General features: G+C 47.2%; 1 protein-coding gene across 1 annotated transcript in view; it reads right to left on the bottom strand.

The window, feature by feature from the left end:
- Nucleotides 1–17,818: 17,818 nt before the first annotated feature.
- Nucleotides 17,819–19,753, bottom strand: part of ME1 (malic enzyme 1) — a 356,512-nt gene continuing 354,577 nt past the window's right edge. Inside the window, exon 14 of the mRNA XM_077487320.1 lies at nt 17,819–18,099. Coding sequence (XP_077343446.1) covers nt 17,932–18,099 — 168 coding nt within the window. The 3' untranslated portion in view covers nt 17,819–17,931. The remainder of the gene's footprint in view (nt 18,100–19,753) is intronic.

Below are 19,753 nucleotides of genomic sequence, written 5' to 3'. Positions count from 1 at the left end.
ATTATACAGGTTTTATATAGTGCCAACAGTTTGCGCAGTGCTTTACAACATGAGGGCAGACATTACAGTTACATTACAATTTGGTACAAGAGGAATCAGAGGGCCTTGCTCTAGGAGGGAGGGTCAATTGATACAACAGGTAATAGCTGTTGGGGTGTGAGCTTATGTAGGAAGTAAAACAGTGTTAGTTAGAAGCAGTACAGGCTTCTTTGAAGAGAAGGGTTTTCAGGGATCGTCTAAAGATAGATTAGGGGACAGTCGGACAGATTGGGGTAGGGAGTTCCAAAGGATAGGAGAAGCTCTGGAGAAATCCTGGAGGCGAGCATGGGAGGAGGTGACAAGGGAGCTAGAGAGCAGGAGGACTTGGGATGACTGAAGAGAGCGGCTTGGTTGGTATTTTGGGACTAGATTAGTGATATAGCTGGGGGCAGAGTTATGGATAGCTTTGTAAATTATTGTTAGTACAATGAATTTTATTCGTTGGGTGAGTGGAAGCCAGTGGAGGGATTACTATATTCCCTTTAATTCAGTGTCTCTTAAAGCTGACGTTCCATCTGCTTATATTTTCCCTTTCCACATTCCTTGTCAACATGCCAATGCCCTTTTTCTGTTTTCATTTCATACCCTAAGACCCAGTAACACCATTGCTGGATCTCAGTGCTTCCCTGTGCAATGCAGGCAGATTATGGCTGATGGGAGGAGATAGAGTGCTGGACATAGCTCCCTGAAAACATCCCAGCACCCTGCATATGTAGTTCTCTAAAGAGCCCTCAGCCCTGATGCAAGCAGCGGGCTGTATCTGTGGAGAAGTTATGCAAATATAAAAGTGCTTGGACAGTGTTGGTCTGGAGCAGTGCTCGTTTCTTAACAATGCCCACATGTGATGCTAAGCATCTGTAATTGAAAAACAGAAATCCAGCCAATGGAAAGGATGGGTCAGGGACAGTCAGGATAGGAAGGAAAGAGCTAGATGATGCTAGGCTTTCTTAAGCAAATGAAGTGAGGCAGGCTATCTGGTTCAAGTCCATCTGACAGGTAGGTGGCCTTGTATCTACCTCTAAAAAACAATAGCTTTGTGCTTTTGAAGAAGTGGTTCTTAACACCAAAGCAGGGGCGGACTGACCATTGGGCCACTCGGGCACTGCCCGAGGGCCCCGTGCCACTAGGGGGCCCCGTCAGGGTTGCCAAACTCAATAAAACCAGGGACAGTATGTAAAAATCTGTGTTTTTTTTTACATCTGTCTCTGAAATGTCCCTTACCGACATCCTTTTGGTCTAAAAATCCCGAGATTATAGCTGCCCCACTTCTCCAGTACCTTCTCAGCCATTAGAAACATGTCTGTGTATACTGTGTGATTGTATACTGCGTGTGTGTGTGTTTGTGTATACTGTGTGGCCCCATAATGTCTGATTGCCTGGGGGCCCCATAATCTCCTATTGCCTGGGGGCCCCATGAGTTGTCAGTCCACCCCTGCACCAAAGTGTGTTTTTTTTTTACCTTAATGCATTCTCAGCATTAGGGTAATAAACTTTGCACTGTCTGTTACCCCCCCCCAACACAAAGCCTGGGTTCACACTGTAGCAAACACAGACATTGCATGTGATTCGCACCAGTACTGTGGTGCCGATCACATGCGATGTCTGTGCAATCGGTTCAGCCATATAGTTGTATGGCTGAACTTGCATTGGATTCGTACAAAAAAGGTGCAGGGACTTTTTTTTTCCTGCAGTGGAATCAGATTGCATGGGTGTTGTGATCTAATCCCTGTCCGAATCCACAGTTCACACTACGATCTGCGATCCAATCTGGGGTGTCATTAACATTGTATTGATACTTGCAGCGGTTCGCAGAGGGCAGTGTGCAGTGTGCAGGGAGCGATGCTGTAATCGCGCTGGTTCCCGCATCGCTACAGTGTGAACCCAGGCTTAAAGTGGTTGTAAGGGCAGAAGGTTTTTTTTATCTAAATGCATTCTATGCATTAAGATAAAAAGCCTTCTGTGTGCAGCAGCCCCTCCCAGTCCTCCTAATACTTACCCGAGTCCCATCTCTATCCAGCAATGTCCACGAGTCTCTCTGCCATCCAAGACTCTGTATCATGATTGGCTGAGACACAGTAGCAGCACCATTTTCTCCCACTGCTGTCAATCATAGTCAGTCAGCCAATCAGGAGAGAGAAGGGCCTGGGACGCAGCTCCATGTCTGAATAAACACAGGGAGCTGTGAATCGGCTTGGGGGCCCCATAGCAAGCTGCTTGCTGTAGAGGCACGCGACAGGAGGGAGGGGCCAGGAGCATGGAAGAGGGACCAGAAAAGAGGAGGATTTGGGTCACTCTGTGCAAATCCACTGCACAGGGCAGGTAAGTTTAACATGTTTGTTATTTTTATAGAAAAAAAAAAGAAGACTTTACAATCACTTTAACCTAAGTCCTTTATCGATCCAGCGCTGTGCTCAGCTGCAAGTCTTTTCTCACCTCTTCCTGTTCTCACAGACTTTGCGTGATAGCAACGGGAGTCTTTGGCTCCTGCTGCAGTCAGTCAAATCCAGTGAGCAGGGGGTGGGGCCAAACTACACTGTGTTTGTCTCTGGGCACGCATAGTCCAGCTTCGGATCACAGGACAGACACAGAAGAGGAGGGACCAAGATTGCCAGCGGAGGGGGGGGGGGGGCGCAGAGGTTTGGGGCTGCTCTGTGGCACCTGTTTAACCATTTAAGGACCGGAAGATTTTCCCCCTTAATGACCATGCCATTTTTTGCGATACGGCACTGTGTCGCTTTAACTGATAATTGCGCGGTCGTGAAACGATGTACTCAAACAAAATTGATGTTCTTTTTTTCCCACAAATAGAGCTTTATTTTTTGCACTATAAACAAATAAAGAGCGACAATTTTGAAAAAAATAATTGCTTTAATAATAATTATACCCAAAAAATTATAAAAAATACTAATTTCTTCATCAGTTTAGGCCAATATGTATTCTTCTACATATTTTTGGTAAAATAAATTGCAATAAGCGTGTATTGATTTGCACAAAAGTTATAGTGTCTACAAAATAGGGGATGGATTTATGGCATTTTTATTGTTTATTCATGTTTTACTAGTAATGGCGGTGATCAGTCATTTTTAGTGGGACTGCGACATTGCGGCGGACAGATTGGACACCTAAGTGCCATTTTTGACACTTTTTTGGAAACCAGTGACATTATTACAGTAATCAGTGCTAAAAATATGCACTGTTATTGTACTAATGACACTGGGCAGCTGGTCCTTAAGTGGTTAATATTTTAATAAGAAAAAAAAATGACTTTACAATCATTTTAAGGTTGTGTGTATATGTACAAACAGTCACTTGTCTGAGAGAAGTAAACTATTAAAATGATCTTAACCACTTCCCACCCGGCCAATGCATATATACGGCCGGGTGGGAGCCGTCTACTCCTGATAGGACGTTCAGGAACGTCATTCAGGAGTAGCGGGATCGTGCGCGCGCGTGCCCGCGCAGCGGCGCGATCCCGAAGTGCTCGTGTCACCCGGACACGGCACATCTCAGATCGGCAGGAGGGCTCTGTGATTGGCCCTCCTGATCACATGACGGCCGTGTCCAATCACGGCCGTCATGTGATGTAAACAAACAGCCGGTTGCTAGGCAATCGGCTCTCCTCTCCTCACACGGAAGTCACCGCTGAGGAGAGGAGAGCAGAACGCTGCAGCCGGCTGATGATCAGTGAGTATGGGCTGCTTTTTACAGCTTTTTACTCACTGATCATCAGTGTAGTGTAAACACACAACACACCACACAGTACAAACACAGTCCCCACACATGTCCCCAAAACACACATGTCCCCAAAACATACATGTCCCCAAATAATAAAAACACATGTCCCTAATAATAAAAACATGTCCCCCACATATGTCCCACTAAAATCACATGTCCCAATGATTATCTGCACACATATGTACGTGATCACCTGCACACATATGTACATGATCATTTGCGTACATATGTCCGTGATCACACAAACCAATTATTATACACTTAACGGAATTTTTTTTACCAAAAACATGTAGCAGAATACATTTTGGCTTAAATTTATGACAACATTTGATTTTATTGGATTTCTTTTCAAATAGAAAAAAGAAAATATAGTTTTTTTTCCAAATTTCCGCTATTTTTGCGCTTATATCGCAAAAAAAAAAAACGGAGTCGTGAATAAATAACACCAAAATAAAGCTCTATTTGTGCGAACAAAATGATAACAATTTCATTTGGGTACAGTGTAGCATGACCGCGCAATTGTCACTGAAAGCGCTAGAGCGCTGAAAGCTGAAAATTGGGCTGGGAAGGAAGGGGGCGAAAGTGACCTGTATTGTAGTGGTTAAGGAATTACTTCTCTTAGACAAGCGTGTGTGTATATGCAGGCTTGGTTTCCTCAAGAACTGATAGAGCTGTGTGAACACTTAGCTTTAATTACAAAAAGATAACCCAACAGGTAGCATAATTGGGCAAAGAAAAATAAATGCCTGAACTAGCCTTAGGAAGGAAATTAGGGATAATTAGGATTACCCAAATGTTAAATACGAATGCACTGAAATTAAAAGTCTGCTATCTGCATGTAACAGCTGCAACTAATTACAGCGTAACAAAATAGTTCCAATGTATCTATCAGTGATTACTATAATAAGTTGTCACAGTGAATACTCAACAATAGGGATGAGCTTTGAGTTCGAGTCGAACTCACGTTCGACTCAAACATTGCCTGTTCGCCTGTTCAGCGAACAGTGAACAATTTGGGATGTTCGCGGCAAATTCGAAAAGCCGGAACACCCTGTACAAGTCTATGGGAGAAATCTAAAGTGCTAATTTTAAAGGCTAGTATGCAAGTTATTGTCCTAAAAAGTGTTTGGGGACCTGGGTCCTGCCCCAAGGGACATGGATCAATGCAAATTTTTTTTAAAAACTGGCGTTTTTTCAGGAGCAGTGATTTTAATAATGATTAAAGTGAAACAATAAAAGTGTAATATTCCTTAAAATTTCGTACATGGTGTCTATAGTATGCCTGTGAAGGGGCGCATGTTTCCTGTGCTTAGAACTGTCCCTGTCCCTGTAACACAGGTTTCAGTTACATCAGAGGGGGGCGGGGTCACCCATACGTCATTGGGGAAGCCCAGCTTCCCTCACTAGCTTCAGAGAGGGGCGGGGTCAAGTGATGGGTGGCCCTGCCCTCCTCATATAAGAAACGCCAGCCACCGGGATCCCCGCAGTGTCTCCTCCGTGGAGACAGAAGATGGATGGATGGATTCGCTGTGCTTGACTAAGAAATCACCTGTCGCTGGATCAGATCAGCCATCGCTGGACCCCGGAGAGATGATCATCCGTCGCTGGATAGCAAGAGTGGATTACCACTGCTGGAATCTTTTTAAAAAAAAAAATATTTTTAATAAAGGAATTTTTCAAAAGTGTGTTTGTCTTATTTAACTATTGTTTACACTTTCTTTGTGAAATGGTAGGGGTACTTTTGTACCCCCTTACCATTTCAAACAGGGGGGGGGGCGGGATCTGGGGGTCCCCTTGTTAAAGGGGGCTTCCAGATTCTGATAAGCCCCCCGCCCGCAGACCCCCACAACCACCGGCCAGAGTTGTGGGGATGAGGCCCTTGTCCCCATCAACATGGGGACATGGTGCTTTGAGGCATTGAAGCATCCTTCCAATGTTGAGGGCATGTGGCCTGGTACGGTTCAGGAGGGGGGGGGCGCTCTCTCGTCCCCCCTCTTTTTCTGCGGCCTGCCAGGTTGCGTGCTCGGATAAAGGGTCTGGTATGGATTTTTAGGGGGACCTCCACGTCAATTTTTTTTTAATTTGATGCGGGGTTCCCCTTAATATCCATACCAGATCTGAAGGGCCTGGTAATTGAATTTGAACCCCAGGTTTTCTTGTTTTTTTTTATCAATGACTTTCAATGAGTGTTCTCTGTATTACGGGAGCCGACAATTCATTATAGCCGCGAGGACTTTTTTTTCTGCAGAAATGACACTTTGTGCAGGGACAGTTCTAAGCACAGGAAACATGCACCCCTTTACAGGCATACTATAGACACCCCCCAGGTACAAAATTTAAAGCAATATTACACTTTTATTGTTTCACTTTAATCATTATTAAAATCACTGCTCCCGAAAAAACTGCAGTTTTTAAAACTTTTTTTTGCATTGATCCATGTCCCCTGGGGCAGGACCCGGTCCCCAAACACTTTTTAGGACAGTAACTTGCATATTAGCCTTTAAAATTAGCACTTTAGATTTTGAACGTTCGAGTCACATAGACTTTAATAGGGTTCTAAAGTTCACACAAAGTTTAGGTCTGTTCGCAGGTTCTGGTGCGAACTGAACAGGGGGGTGTTCGGCTCATCCTTACTCAACAAGGAGCCACCATTAGGTGACAACATAATTAAAGCGAAATTAAGTCCAAAACTGAAAATGTAATATATTGCAACTTACAGTACCAATCATTAGAAGTGGTGATTGCATCAGTTTTCTTTTCTTTGGCTTTTCCCCCCTCTGTTTTCATCTGGTGATCTGGCCAGTAACCCATCTCCTGTGAGAGACAACTCTGGAGGGATGAGCACAGGAGGCACGGCAGACAGCAGCATTGTCACTCGGAGAGTGAGGGGTGTGTTAAATGTCTTAGCAGATTTAGAACCACTAACAAATTAAAGCAAAAACGTCAGCTTACACTTTATAAGAAGTTACAGCAGCTTTTTTTTTTCCTTTTGGGATCAATGTTTTACATGAATAAAAAAAAAAAACTGATTATTTTAATCACCCCTGCTAGTGTTAAGTGTTTTGTCTCATCCATGTAAACTGATACGTTCTGCTGGAGAGTTTGTGCTGTGAAAAGCAGCAGACCTGCTGGCTGGGTTTAATACTGCTTGTATACCCTTCTAATATATAGGGATGAGCATGCGCGTTTGACTCGAACATAAAGTGTTCATTTGATCTAAAGCAAACCAAACATATGGGGCGTTCACAGAAAATCGGAGCACCATGGAATGCCCCATAATGCACTGCGAGATCGCAGTGCATTGCTGTATGATGATTGGCCAAAGCATGCACCTGACCTGCATGCTTTGGCCAATCACAGCACGCTGTACTGAGAGAGCCATAATTGGCCAAAAGGCAGGGCTGCCTTTGAATGGCCAGAGTGATCTCCTGTGTCATAGAAATTCTGTAAAAGGTAGGGTGAGGGCTTCTCCAAGAAGCATGAGGACTTTCCCCAAGCAGGACCTTTTGGATAATTAGGGTACATATCTGAAACTTGGGTGTTCCTTAAAAGTTCCTCAGCATTGTTTGACTTGTGTAGGTCCTTTTCATCTGTTGAGAGATATACACCACTGCTCAAAGGCAGGTCTTGGGAACTCAGAAATAATTGCTCCAGGTGAAGGGATCCGGATGCAAGCCACAGCATGCAGATAATGACAGAACTCTGGACAGCCGCACTCCAATGCTAAAACGATGCTTTATTCAAATAATATTTAGGACACAGCAAATTACATCACAGCGAAAGATGCTAACAGCTGGCGTGTTTTGCACTAAGGCTAGTGCTTACTCATAGCTTTTAATTTATATATTTGTCTTTCGCACACTTATGCCCCGTACACACGATCGGAAATTCCGCCAGCAAAAGTCCGATGTAAGCTTTTGGTCGGAAATTCTGACCGTGTGTATGATCCATCAGACTTTTGCTGGTGGAATTCCCACCAGCAAAAGATTGAGAGCAGGTTCTCAAATGTTTGTTCGGAAAAAGTTCTGATCGGAAATTCTGATCATCTGTACCAATTCTGACGTGCAAAATTCCTACGCATGCTCGGAAACAATTCGACGCATGCTCTGAAGCATTGAACTTAATTTTCTCGGCTCTTTGTAGTGTTGTACATCACCGTGTTCTTGACGGTCGAAAGTTCAGAGAACTTTTGTGTGACCGTCTGTATGCAAGCCAAGCTTGAGCGGAATTCCCTTAGAAAAACCATCCAAGACGGAAATTTCGTTGACCATGTTTAAGATTTTTCTTTCGGAATTAGTTGACCGTGTTTAAGCTTTTTTTTTTATTATTTCAGCTACCGATTTATCTATATTGTCATTAACCACTTTCTGTCCACTAAAGGTATAAAAATGGCCTGGATTCAAGTAGTTATAACATGGTCATGACTGTAGCTGTGGCCATGAGTAGGGGTGAGCTTCGTGTTCGAGTCGAACATACGTTCGACTCGAACATCGGCCTTTTGCCCGTTCGGCGAATTCCGAACGTTATGGGCCATGCGCGCCAAATTCGTGTGGCACTCACGGCCCACAATGCACTGCGTCATCGCAGTGCATTGCTGGCTCATGATTGGCCAAGCATGCACTGTGACCCCGCATGCTTGGCCAATCACAGCGCCAGCAGCGAGGAGAGCCATGATTGGCCACAGGCAGGATGCCTGTGGCCAATCATAGCTCAGGCTGTGTAGTACACGCCCACACTGTATAAGGCTGCCAGCGCGGCGGCCTTGTGTAGTGTGTTGGCGTCTGAAGCAGTTAGTGGGTGTTCTGTGTACCTTCAACACAGTATACACCGATCGTTATCGGCCGATTTTCGATCTTGCTCTTCTGTAGTGGTTATTGTCTGCGTGCCCTGACCGCAGTATACACCGCTATACAGAGGCGTAACTAGAACCTTCAGGGCCCCAGTGCAAGAAACCATGGAGGGCCCCCCTGACCTCCAGCCAGGGCTCTTCCCACTGATCCCGGGGGCAGCAGGACCTGGATAGGAGGGGGAACAAATCCCCTCCATTTTCCTCCTGCAGTCACTTAATGCCTATCAGAGGGACAGGAGGAGAAGCAGACTTTTAGTAGCTGCAGAAGAAAAATTGAGGAGATTTGTTCCTCTAAACGCCCCCCCTCCCCCATCCAGGTGTTCAGTGGCAATTGTGACCCCTGTAGTTACGCCCCTGGGATGAGTGCCAGTGGTGGTGGCGGGGGATGGGATTATTGGCAGCAGTGGTGGTTGAGGAGTGATAGGATCAGTGGTATCCGTGGTGGGGGATGGGATGAGTGGCAGTGGTGAGGGAGAGATGGGATGAGTGGCAGCAGTGGTGGTTGGGTGGGGATGGGATCAGTAGTAGCGGTGGTGGTGGGGGAATGGGATGAGTGGCAGTGGTGAGGGGGGATGGGATCAGTGGCAAGGGTTGTGGTTGGGGGGTGGGATCAGTGATAGAGGGGGTTGAATGGGATGAGTGGCAGATGTGGTGGTGGGAATGGGATCAGTGGAAAGGGTGATGGTTGGAGGGGGGTGGCATGGGATGAGTGGCAGTGGTGGTGGGAGGATGGGATCTGTGGTGAGGGTGGTGGTTGGGGGGGTGGGATGGGATGAGTGGTGGGGAAGGGAATGGTATCAGTGGCAAGGATGGTGGTTGCAGAATGGGATCAGTGGCAGCAGCGGTCATGGTGTGGTGGATCAGTGGTGGTGTGGGGGGTATTAGTGGTGGTGTTGTGGGAGGAGGGGGAATCAGTGGCAGTAGTGTTGGTGTGTGGGGGGTATCAGTGGCAGTAGTGGTGGTGTGTGGGGGGTATCAGTGGCAGTAGTGGTGGTGTGTGGGGGTATCAGTGGCAGTAGTGGTGGTGTGTGTGTGGGGCATCAGTGGCAGTAGTGGTAGTGTGGGGGGTGTCAGTGGCAGTTGTGGTGGTGTGGGGGGTATCAGTGGCAGTAATGGTGGTGTGTGGGGGGTATCAGTGGCAGTAATGGTGGTGTGTGGGGGGTATCAGTGGCAGTAGTGGTGGTGTGTGGGTGTATCAGTGGCAGTAGTGGTGGTGTGTGGGGAGGTATCAGTGGCAGTAATGGTGGTGTGGAGGGTATCATGGGCAGTAGTGGTGTGGAGGGGGTATCAGTGGCAGTAGTGGTGGTGTGTGGGGAGGTATCAGTGGCAGTAGTGGTGGTGTGTGGGGAGGTATCAGTGGCAGTAGCGGTGGTGTGGGGGGTATCAGTGGCAGCTGTGGTGGTGTGGGGGGTATCAGTGGCAGTAGTGGTGGTGTGGGGGGTATTGGTGGCAGTAGCGGTGGTGTGGGGGTATCAGTGGCAGTTGTGGTGGTGTGTGGGGGGTATCAGTGGCAGTTGTGGTGGTGTGGGGGTATCAGTGGCAGTAATAGTGGTGTGTGGGGGGTATCAGTGGCAGTTGTGGTGGTGTGGGGGGTATCAGTGGCAGTTGTGGTGGTGTGGGGGGTATCAGTGGCAGTAATGGTGGTGTGGGGGGGTATCAGTGGCAGTGGCGGTGGTGTGGGGGTATCAGTGGCAGTTGTGGTGGTGTGGGGGGTATCAGTGGCAGTAATGGTGGTGTGGGGGGTATCAGTGGCAGTAATGGTGGTGTGGGGGGTATCAGTGGCAGTAATGGTGGTGTGGGGGGTATCAGTGGCAGTAATGGTGGTGTGGGGGGTATCAGTGGCAGTAATGGTGGTGTGGGGAGTATCATGGGCAGTAATGGTGGTGTGGGGGGTATTAGTGGCAGTAGCGGTGGTGTGGGGGGTATCAGTGGCAGTTGTGCTGGTGTGGGGGGTATCAGTGGCAGTAATGGTGGTGTGGGGGGTATCAGTGGCAGTAATGGTGGTGTGGGGGGTATTAGTGGCAGTAGCGGTGGTGTGGGGGGTATCAGTGGCAGCTGTGGTGGTGTGGGGGGTATCAGTGGCAGTAGTGGTGGTGTGGGGGGTATCGGTGGCAGTAGCGGTGGTGTGGGGGTATCAGTGGCAGTAGTGGTGGTGTGTGGGGGGTATCAGTGGCAGTTGTGGTGGTGTGGGGGGTATCAGTGGCAGTAATGGTGGTGTGGGGGGGTATCAGTGGCAGTAGCGGTGGTGTGGGGGTATCAGTGGCAGTTGTGGTGGTGTGGGGGTATCAGTGGCAGTAATGGTGGTGTGGGGGGTATCAGTGGCAGTAATGGTGGTGTGGGGAGAATCATGGGCAGTAATGGTGGTGTGGGGGGTATTAGTGGCAGTAGCGGTGGTGTGGGGGGTATCAGTGGCAGTTGTGGTGGTGTGGGGGGTATCAGTGGCAGTTGTGGTGGTGTGGGGGGTATCAGTGGCAGTAATGGTGGTGTGGAGGGTATCATGGGCAGTAGTGGTGTGGAGGGGGTATCAGTGGCAGTGTTGTTATTAAGCGATGGGTGCCACTCACTTGCAGATAACTTCGTTCCTCCTCCGTGCTTGGTCTTGGGTGAGCAGAGAGGCTGGGCAGAGCCTGTGAGTGAAGGTGTGGCCTGAGAAGATGGGCGGAGCGGGAGGGGGGACAGAGAAGATGGGCGGAGACTGTGCGCACAGAGGAGATGGGCGAAGCGGGCGGGGACTGTCCCCGTGAGTGCGGGAGCAGAGGATGGGTGGAGAGAATGGGCGGGGAGGATGGGAGGAGCAGCCGGAAAGGATGGGCGGGGCTTACAGGACTCTCCGTGTAAATGACTATATTCCGGGCGGCGGGCCCCCCTACAATGGCGGAACTCAAGGGCCCAGTCGCAGATGCGACTGGTGCGACCCTGATAATTCCGCCACTGCCGCTATATTCACCTCACCTATATAGCTAGTGATCTATCTTTTATAATAGAGCTTGCAGTCAGTAGTGTTAGGAGCTTGTGCGTGCTGTCTGCGTACTCTGTACCCTGTACATACCGCTATATCCACCTACATAGCTCTTCTCTATTTGGGCCCACTTGCCATCTGCAGGAGTTATTGGAAGTTGTGTGTGCCTCCAGCACAGCACAGTATACATCTGTATATACCCCTTTATCTCTGGTGTTCTATAATAAAGGCATCTGCAGGAGTTAGTGGGTGTTTTGTGCCTCCAGCACAATATACACCTGTATCTAGCCTTTATTGCTGTTCTCTAATAGAGCCACCTGCAGGGCTTAGTGGGTGTTGTGTGACTCCATTACAGTATACCCCTTTATCTCTGGTGTTCTATAATAAAGGCATCTGCAGGAGTTAGTGGGTGTTGTGTGCCTCCAGCACAATATACACTACCCAACTGCTGTTTTACCCAACTCCCTTCAGGCCATTACCATGTCTGGAAGGCCAGCAAGGAGAGGCAGACAGGCGCGAGCCGATAAAAGAGGGCAAGCAGGCTCTGTGTCTAGAGACAACAGTGCTGGTCGTGGACGCGGTGCATTGTCATCAGCACGTGGCCATGGGACACGCTTGTCCTTCTTTTCGGCAGCTAGACACGTTGAACCGCAACATGCCAACGACTTGGTAGAGTGGATGACCAAGCCCTCTTCATCCTCCTTATCCTCTCTCACCCCGTCTCAGGGTACTAGCAAAGCAGCTGCCAACTCATCGTCTTCCCTCCTCTCAATGTCATCATCAGTGACTTCTTCCCTAGACCCACCACGTCCTCCTGAGGAGTCTCCTGAACTCTTTGAGCACAGTGTTGGGTACATGCTCCAGGAGGATGCCCAGTGTTTTGTAGGCTCTGATGATGACACTCAGCTAGAGGAAGGCAGTAGCGTGAATGCAGAGAGAGGGGATGCTCAAGAAGGACAGCAATCTGGCAGTCATGTTCCACAAGCTGCAGCATATTGCCAGGTTTGCTACAGCGATGAAGAGGGAGGGGATGATGAGGGCACTGACTCCACGTGGGTGCCTGGTAGGAGAGAGGAGGAGGAGGCACATGTCCAACGAGGCAGGGTGCCCTCCGGGGGCCAGCTTAGGGGCAGCACATCGACTGAATCACACCGCAGAGCTCCGCCTGTGCAGGGCGTTGCCTCTGCGCGTTATTCTAAAAGTTCTTTGGTGTGGGCCTTTTTTGAGACGAGTACATCAGATCGCACCGCTGCTATTTGCAACATATGTCTCAAGCGTATCTCGCGTGGCCAAAACATCAGCCTCTTGGGCACCACATGCTTGACCAGACATATGTTGACCTGCCATGCAGCTCGTTGGCAAGCGTACCTCAAAGACCCACACCAAAGAACAAAGCGGACCTCTCCTTACTCCTCATCAGCTGGCATCTCCAACCCCACTAGACCTTCAGTCCTCTCTGAAACCTGCTCTGAGAGGAATGAAGGTGTAGAATTAGGTGTGTCACAGCCAAGTGCTTCCGGGCACTCTGCTAGCAGTACACCCATGTCGGATTATAGCAGGCAAATGTCCCTGCCCCAGCTGCTGGACTGGCGAAAGAAGTTCACTCCCAGCCATCCACATGCCCAGCGGTTGAATGCTAGCTTGGCTAAATTGCTAGCACTTCAACTGCTTCCTTTTCAGTTGGTAGACTCGGCCCCCTTCCGTGAGTTTGTACAATGTGCGGTTCCTCAGTGGCAGGTCCCCAAACGCCACTTTTTCTCACGGAAGGCGATCTTGGCTCTCTACCGGCATGTGGAAGGCAATGTCCTTGCCTCGCTGGACAGGGCGGGCAGCGGTAAGGTGCATATTACCGCTGACTCATGGTCCAGCAGGCATGGACAGGGACGTTACCTGTCTTTCACGGTCCATTAGGTCACTCTTCTGGCAGCTGGGAAGGATGCAGGACAAGGTCCAGTAGTGTTGGAGGTTGTTCCGCCACCATGCCTCCAAAATGCTACTATTGATTGTGACACACCTCTCTCCTCCCCCCCTCCTCTTCTTCTTCCTCCATGGCCTCTTCCAGTGCTCTGTCCTCAGAACCAGCGGTGCTCCGTAGGCGTTCCAGGGGCTACGCAAGTATGCAGGCAAAACGATGCCATGCCGTGCTTGCGCTGGTTTGTTTAGGGGACAGGAGCCACACTGGGGCGGATGTTCTGTCAGCTCTGCAGGGGCAGGCCGAGAGGTGGTTGACGCCACGCCAGCTTAAGCCAGGAATGGTGGTTTGTGACAATGGCACCAACCTCCTCTCCGCCCTCCGACAGGGACAACTGACCCATGTGCCCTGTGTAGCTCACGTCCTTAACCTGGTGGTGCAGCGGTTCTTGGGCAGGTACCCCGGCTTACAGGATGTCCTGAAGCAGGCCAGGAAAGTCTGTGTACATTTCCACCGATCATTTAATGCCTGTGCTCGGCTGGCTGAGCTCCAAAAGGAGTTGAACCTGCCCAAGAACTGCCTTATATGTGACATGCCCACCAGGTGGAACTCAACGTTGGCCATTCTGCAGCGGCTGCACACGCAGCAGAGGGCCATCAATGAGTACCTGTGCGACTACGGCACCAGGACAGGGTCAGGGGAACTCGGTTTTTTCTCACCACGCCAGTGGGGCATGATCAGGGATGCATGCACTGTCCTGTCACCGTTTGAGGAGGCCACAAGGATGGTGAGCAGTGACAGTGCATGCATCAGTGACACTGTACCTCTTGTCCACCTCTTGGAGCATACGCTGCGTGGAATAATGGACAGGGCACTTGAGGCAGAACAGAGGCAGGAAGAGGAGGACTTCCTTGCCTCTCAAGGCCCCCTTTATCCAGACAGTGTTCCTGCTGTGCCACCCATCACACAGGAAGAGGATGAGGAGGAGGAAGAGGAGGAGGATGATGGTTGTGTCAGCATGGAGGTGGAGGCTGGCACTCAGCATCAGCAGCAGCAGTCTTGTAGGGATGATTTACAGTCCCAAGAAACACGTGGACTTGTATGTGGCTGGGAGGAGGTAGCTGCGGATCAAGTTGCCCTTAGTGACCCAGAGGACTCCAGACCGAATGCCTCAGCTAACCTACGCTGCATGGCCTCCCTGATCCTGCAAAGCCTGCGGAAGGATCCTCGTATTCTTCGGATCAAGGAGAGGGACCATTACTGGCTGGCCACTCTCCTTGATCCACGGTACAAGGGTAAGGTTGCCGACCTTATCTTGCCATCGCAGAGGGAGCAGAGGATGAGACATCTCCGGGAGGCCTTGCAGAAAGGTCTGTGCAACGCGTTCCCAGAGACTCGGAGGTTACAAACTCCTGGTCCTGGACAACGTGTTGCTGAGGCATCGGTCAGAAGGAGTGGTGGAGAAGGTGGCCGTCTGACTGATGCCTTCAGACAATTTTTTAGTCCGCAGCCCCAAGGTATGATCGGTTCCAGCAACCATCGCCAGCGTCTGATTTACATGGTGCAGGAATACCTAGGGGCAAGGTCAGACTTGGACACCTTTCCCACCGAAAATCCTCTGGCTTACTGGGTCTTGAGGATGGATCACTGGCCAGAGCTTGCACAGTATGCAATTGAGCTACTGGCCTGTCCTGCATCCAGCGTTCTTTTGGAACGCACATTCAGTGCTGCTGGTGGCTTTGTTACCGATCACAGGGTGCGCCTGTCCACCGAATCAGTTGATCGACTGACCTTCATCAAGATGAATCAGTCTTGGATCACCCACAGTTACCAAGCACCTGAAGCTGATGTAACCGAATAATTTTTTTTGAAATATCACATCCCTTCAAGACTGCTTATGCTGATGCTGAGTGACTGTCCTGTTATGTTGATTGTCTATCCTCTTCCTCCTCCGCTGATATGTTGGAAGAACATTTCTGGTTCTGGGTGATGCCATCAGCCCAATTTTTCTGCCCCTGTTTAACAGGGGCGTTTAATTACAATTTTTGATGCAATGCTTTGCAGCAGGGCTAATTCCTGCAATAAAAATAGAGTATATGGGAGAGGTTGCAGTGTGTTGGCATCAGCACCAGTGCCTAAGGCCCAATTTTTCTGCCCCTGTTTAACATGGGCTTTTAAATACAATTTTTGATGCAATGCTTTGCAGCAGGGCTAATTCCTGCAATAAAACTAGAGTATATGGGAGAGATTGCAGTGTCGTGGCACCAGCACCAGTGCCTAAGGCCCAATTTTTCTGCCCCTGTTTAACAGGGGCATTTAAGTACAATTTTTGATGCAATGCTTTGCAGCAGGGCTAATTCCTGCAATAAAACTAGAGCATATGGGAGAGGTTGCAGTGTGGTGGCACCAGCACCAGTGCCTAAGGCCCAATTGTTCTGCCCCTGTTTAACAGGGACATGTAATTACAATTCTTGATATAATATTTCACAGGAGGGCCCCTTCCTGTGCCCACCCAGAGTAACTGTGAGGACTTATAGTGTTGTGGCACCAGCACCACAACCACCAAAGGTCAATTTTTCTACCACTGTTCAACAATGGCATGTAATTACAATTCTTGATATAATCGTTCACAGCAGGGCGCTCCAGCGCCCACCAAGAGTCACTTTCAGGGCTTACAATGTTGTGGCAAAACCAACACCTTGTTCCGCCATTTCTGCAGAGCATATAGGGCAGGCCCCTACTTTCAAACATCCAACTTACAAACATCTCCTACTTGCAAACGGAAGGAGACAACAGCAAGTGAGATGAAAAAAGATGGACAACAAAACAAATTATACAGGGGTGATAACCCTTCCCTATGTTTTCCAAAAAGCTTAAAAATTGTTTTTTTGACTGGAGCTGGAGCTGGAGCTACACTTGAAAAATGTGCCAGTTGAAAATTACAAACAGATTCAACTTAACACAACAAACCTACACAGTCCCTGTCGTGTTTGCACCGCCTGTATACTGCTGTTCTGAGTATATAGGGCCTGGGGGCCACACGCATTTCCTTTTTTTAATATGGGTACGGGGTTCCCCGTAATATGCGTACAAGACCCAAAGGGGCTGGTAATGGGCAGGGAGGGCTACCCATGCCATTTTTCTCAATGATTTTCAACCATATTGCAGGAACCAGATATAACATTAAAACCGCAAGCAGTTTTAAATTATGTTATTTCTGTTTAATGTCATTTTGTGCAGGGACTGTTCTAAACACGGGAAACACGTGGCACTTCACAGGCATACTACAGACATCCCCCAGGCACCATATTTAAAGGAATATTTCACTTTTTTTTTTACTTTAATCGTCATTAAAATCAGTGCTCCTGCCAAAACGGCCATTTTTAAAAACATTTTAGGCATTGACCCATGTCCCCTGGGGCAGGAGCCAGGTCCCCAAACCCTTTTTAGGACAGTATCTTGAATATTAGCCATTAAAATTAGCACTTTTAATTTCGAACGTTCGAGTCCCATAGACTTCAATGTGGTTCTAAAGTTCGTACGAATTTGGGGTCCGTTCAAAAGTTCTGGTGCGAACCGAACCGGGGGGTGTTCGGCTCATCCCTAGCCATGAGCTTGGTATTATTTTTTTACAGCTAGCGATTGGCTGTTATGTAAAAGTAATCTGAGAGAGTTTACAGCTACCCAATCACTTTTACTGTATTGAGAAAGGCTGTGCAATCTGTACTTGATTAAATGCATTGGAGGGCAGGGGATACATGGGGGTCTAATAGATGACCTCTATGTCTCCATAATAAATGTAAAAGATGTAGCTTTGCTGCTATGTACAATATACATACTCTTTCCTGTTATGAGAGTCATGGATGCCTTCTGACCATATGTAAATTTCTCTCTCATTTTATAGATGGACCATTTATTATTGAGCACTTCCATATGTTTGTTCAGTATAGACTATACAGTGTCTTAGTGGAATGCTGCTGCTGCAAAAAAGCTCTTGATATATAGCTTTCATTTTCCACATATCCTTTAATCTGTATGCACTTGCCTTTTCTGTATCATATACATGTAGAAGATTGGATGTCTCCTCCAGCTGTGATATTGGACACTTAATTGGCAATTTAATAATCCCTTATTGATGAATTCCACCTCTCACCTGTAGTTTAAAAATACCTCAGGGTCTGTAGTTTGCACCGATAAATTAAGCAGAAGAACTACAGTTCTTTCTTGTTCCCTGTTTTTGAGTTGATGAAGGTGAGTATATTCGGCAATTAGATAATGTGCGAAGTGTAAGCAATTTTTTTTTTTATATTAAATGACAAAACAGTTGTAGTCACTGCACTGTATCTTTATTATAAGGGTGATTTATAAAATAAACTTTTCAATGTAAAAATCAATAAAAAACACAAGTAACCAATAAAGGTCTCCTTCCACCAGTGTTTACAGTGTGACAGTCTGGACTTTCATAGCCTCGTCTGGCCAGGAGTAGGAATCCACCACAAACTGGTCATAATCCGTACTGTACATCCGAGCGCGGACAAATGCCTCCTTATCTGAAGGTTCCGGATAGACAGACGCTGTGTTATCTTTGTACGCATTCTCCACAACCTGTAAGAAGACAACATAATAATATTTAACAGAAAATCTGTCATATCCAAGAATGATCTATGATATTTGCCATGGATTAATCCATCATATAGACACTGGGAAAGCAGCCAGCGGCGGTACAGGTACATTTATCAAATGGTTTATTTGAAAACGATCCAGTGTTCTGGTACATATGTTGAGGGGTTTATTTACATCCATATGTCATATGGAAAAATGTGATGGGGCTTCAGTTCAAGAAACCATTCCATAATCATAGTTTGTTGTTTATATTTCTGACAATTGGAAATACCGTAGATGTTTCATGTTTATATTTTCTTTAATTCCTCATGAGTGAATGTACATATATACTGTATTTTGTGTAGAAAGTATGTTGTACAATGGGTGCTTGATGTGGGACCTATTTGCTTGTGTGGCAATTCACAATCCCAGTGATATATTATTTTAGCTTTGCTGTATATTGAATAATTGGAAATTCAAGGGCTAATTTGAAATATACTGTAGACTAAATAAGACTATTTTAAAGCCTAGGTTAAGGTATTTTTTTAAATCAATACAAGGGATGGTACTTACGATTAATGAGAAGTGTCACTTGTGCTGGTGCTGGCTGTCCTAGATGAAGTCCACTGCCATCTCCCATCTTGAAGCCACAATGTTCCTATACTGCAGGGGTTACTACAAGCACTGGAGCTGACATAGGCAATTGTCAACAGTGCCGACAATGTGTGCCCATTCTGCCCCCTCCTCTATTCATAAAAGCTGTACTATAACATCCATCAATGAAAAGTGTTCTATGAATAGAGGATAGGCAAATGAATGGGCTAGCCACCTAATTCATTCTTCTATTCATAGTGCACTTTTATTCATGGAATTTATAGTGGGGCTTCAATAAAAGGAGGAAGGGGTGGAAAGAATGGACATAGTCAGCACTCTTGCAGAGTGCATATGACAGGTCCATCCCCCATAATAGCACTGGAAGATTATAGCTGTGGGGCTGTGAGAGCAATGGACTTTGGATTTTTTTTTTTATTTCAGGTACTTATATAGCACCGTTAAAGTATGTAACGCTTTACATATATAATGTACATTCACATCAGTCCCTGCTCTTAATGAGCTTACAATCTAAGGTCACTAACTCACATTCATACATGCACATACTGGGGCCAGTTTAGACAGTAGTCAATTAGCCTACCAGCCTGTCTTTGGACTAGACCAGCTGGCAGTAGCACAAGGGACACTTCTCGTGATTAGTAAGTACCATCCCTTGTGCTGATTTTAAACAAAATTGTCTAAATAATTTAAGCTTTAAATGTATGATATATATAATCTGAATGTGATTAATTTGTCTTTAACATACCATTTTGTCATTAGGTACTGAGCTCTCTACCTCAATTTTACAACTGTTGTCTGTTTACAGGTATTACTAAGAAGGGAGAGCACCAAAATAACCTTAGTACAGTTTTCCCCAGAGATACTTTGAAGGTGCACATAGGGTTTCTATATCAACATTTCCAAGACCACTCTGTTATTTAACACATCCTTATAATACATACATATACAGGGGTTCTTCAAGAAGATTCCACACTTTTTAAAACTCTTTTAAGTATAAAAAAGTGCAGAAACTTTTTGAAGACCCTTTGTGTAATCATTATAATGA

The sequence above is a fragment of the Lithobates pipiens genome, unplaced genomic scaffold (genome assembly GCF_037356315.1).
Source record: "Lithobates pipiens isolate NorthernLeopardFrog02 unplaced genomic scaffold, aLitPip1_a1.2 Scaffold_18, whole genome shotgun sequence".
Taxonomy (NCBI): Eukaryota; Metazoa; Chordata; class Amphibia; order Anura; family Ranidae; genus Lithobates; species Lithobates pipiens.
This window is presented reverse-complemented; position numbering and strand designations above follow the sequence as displayed.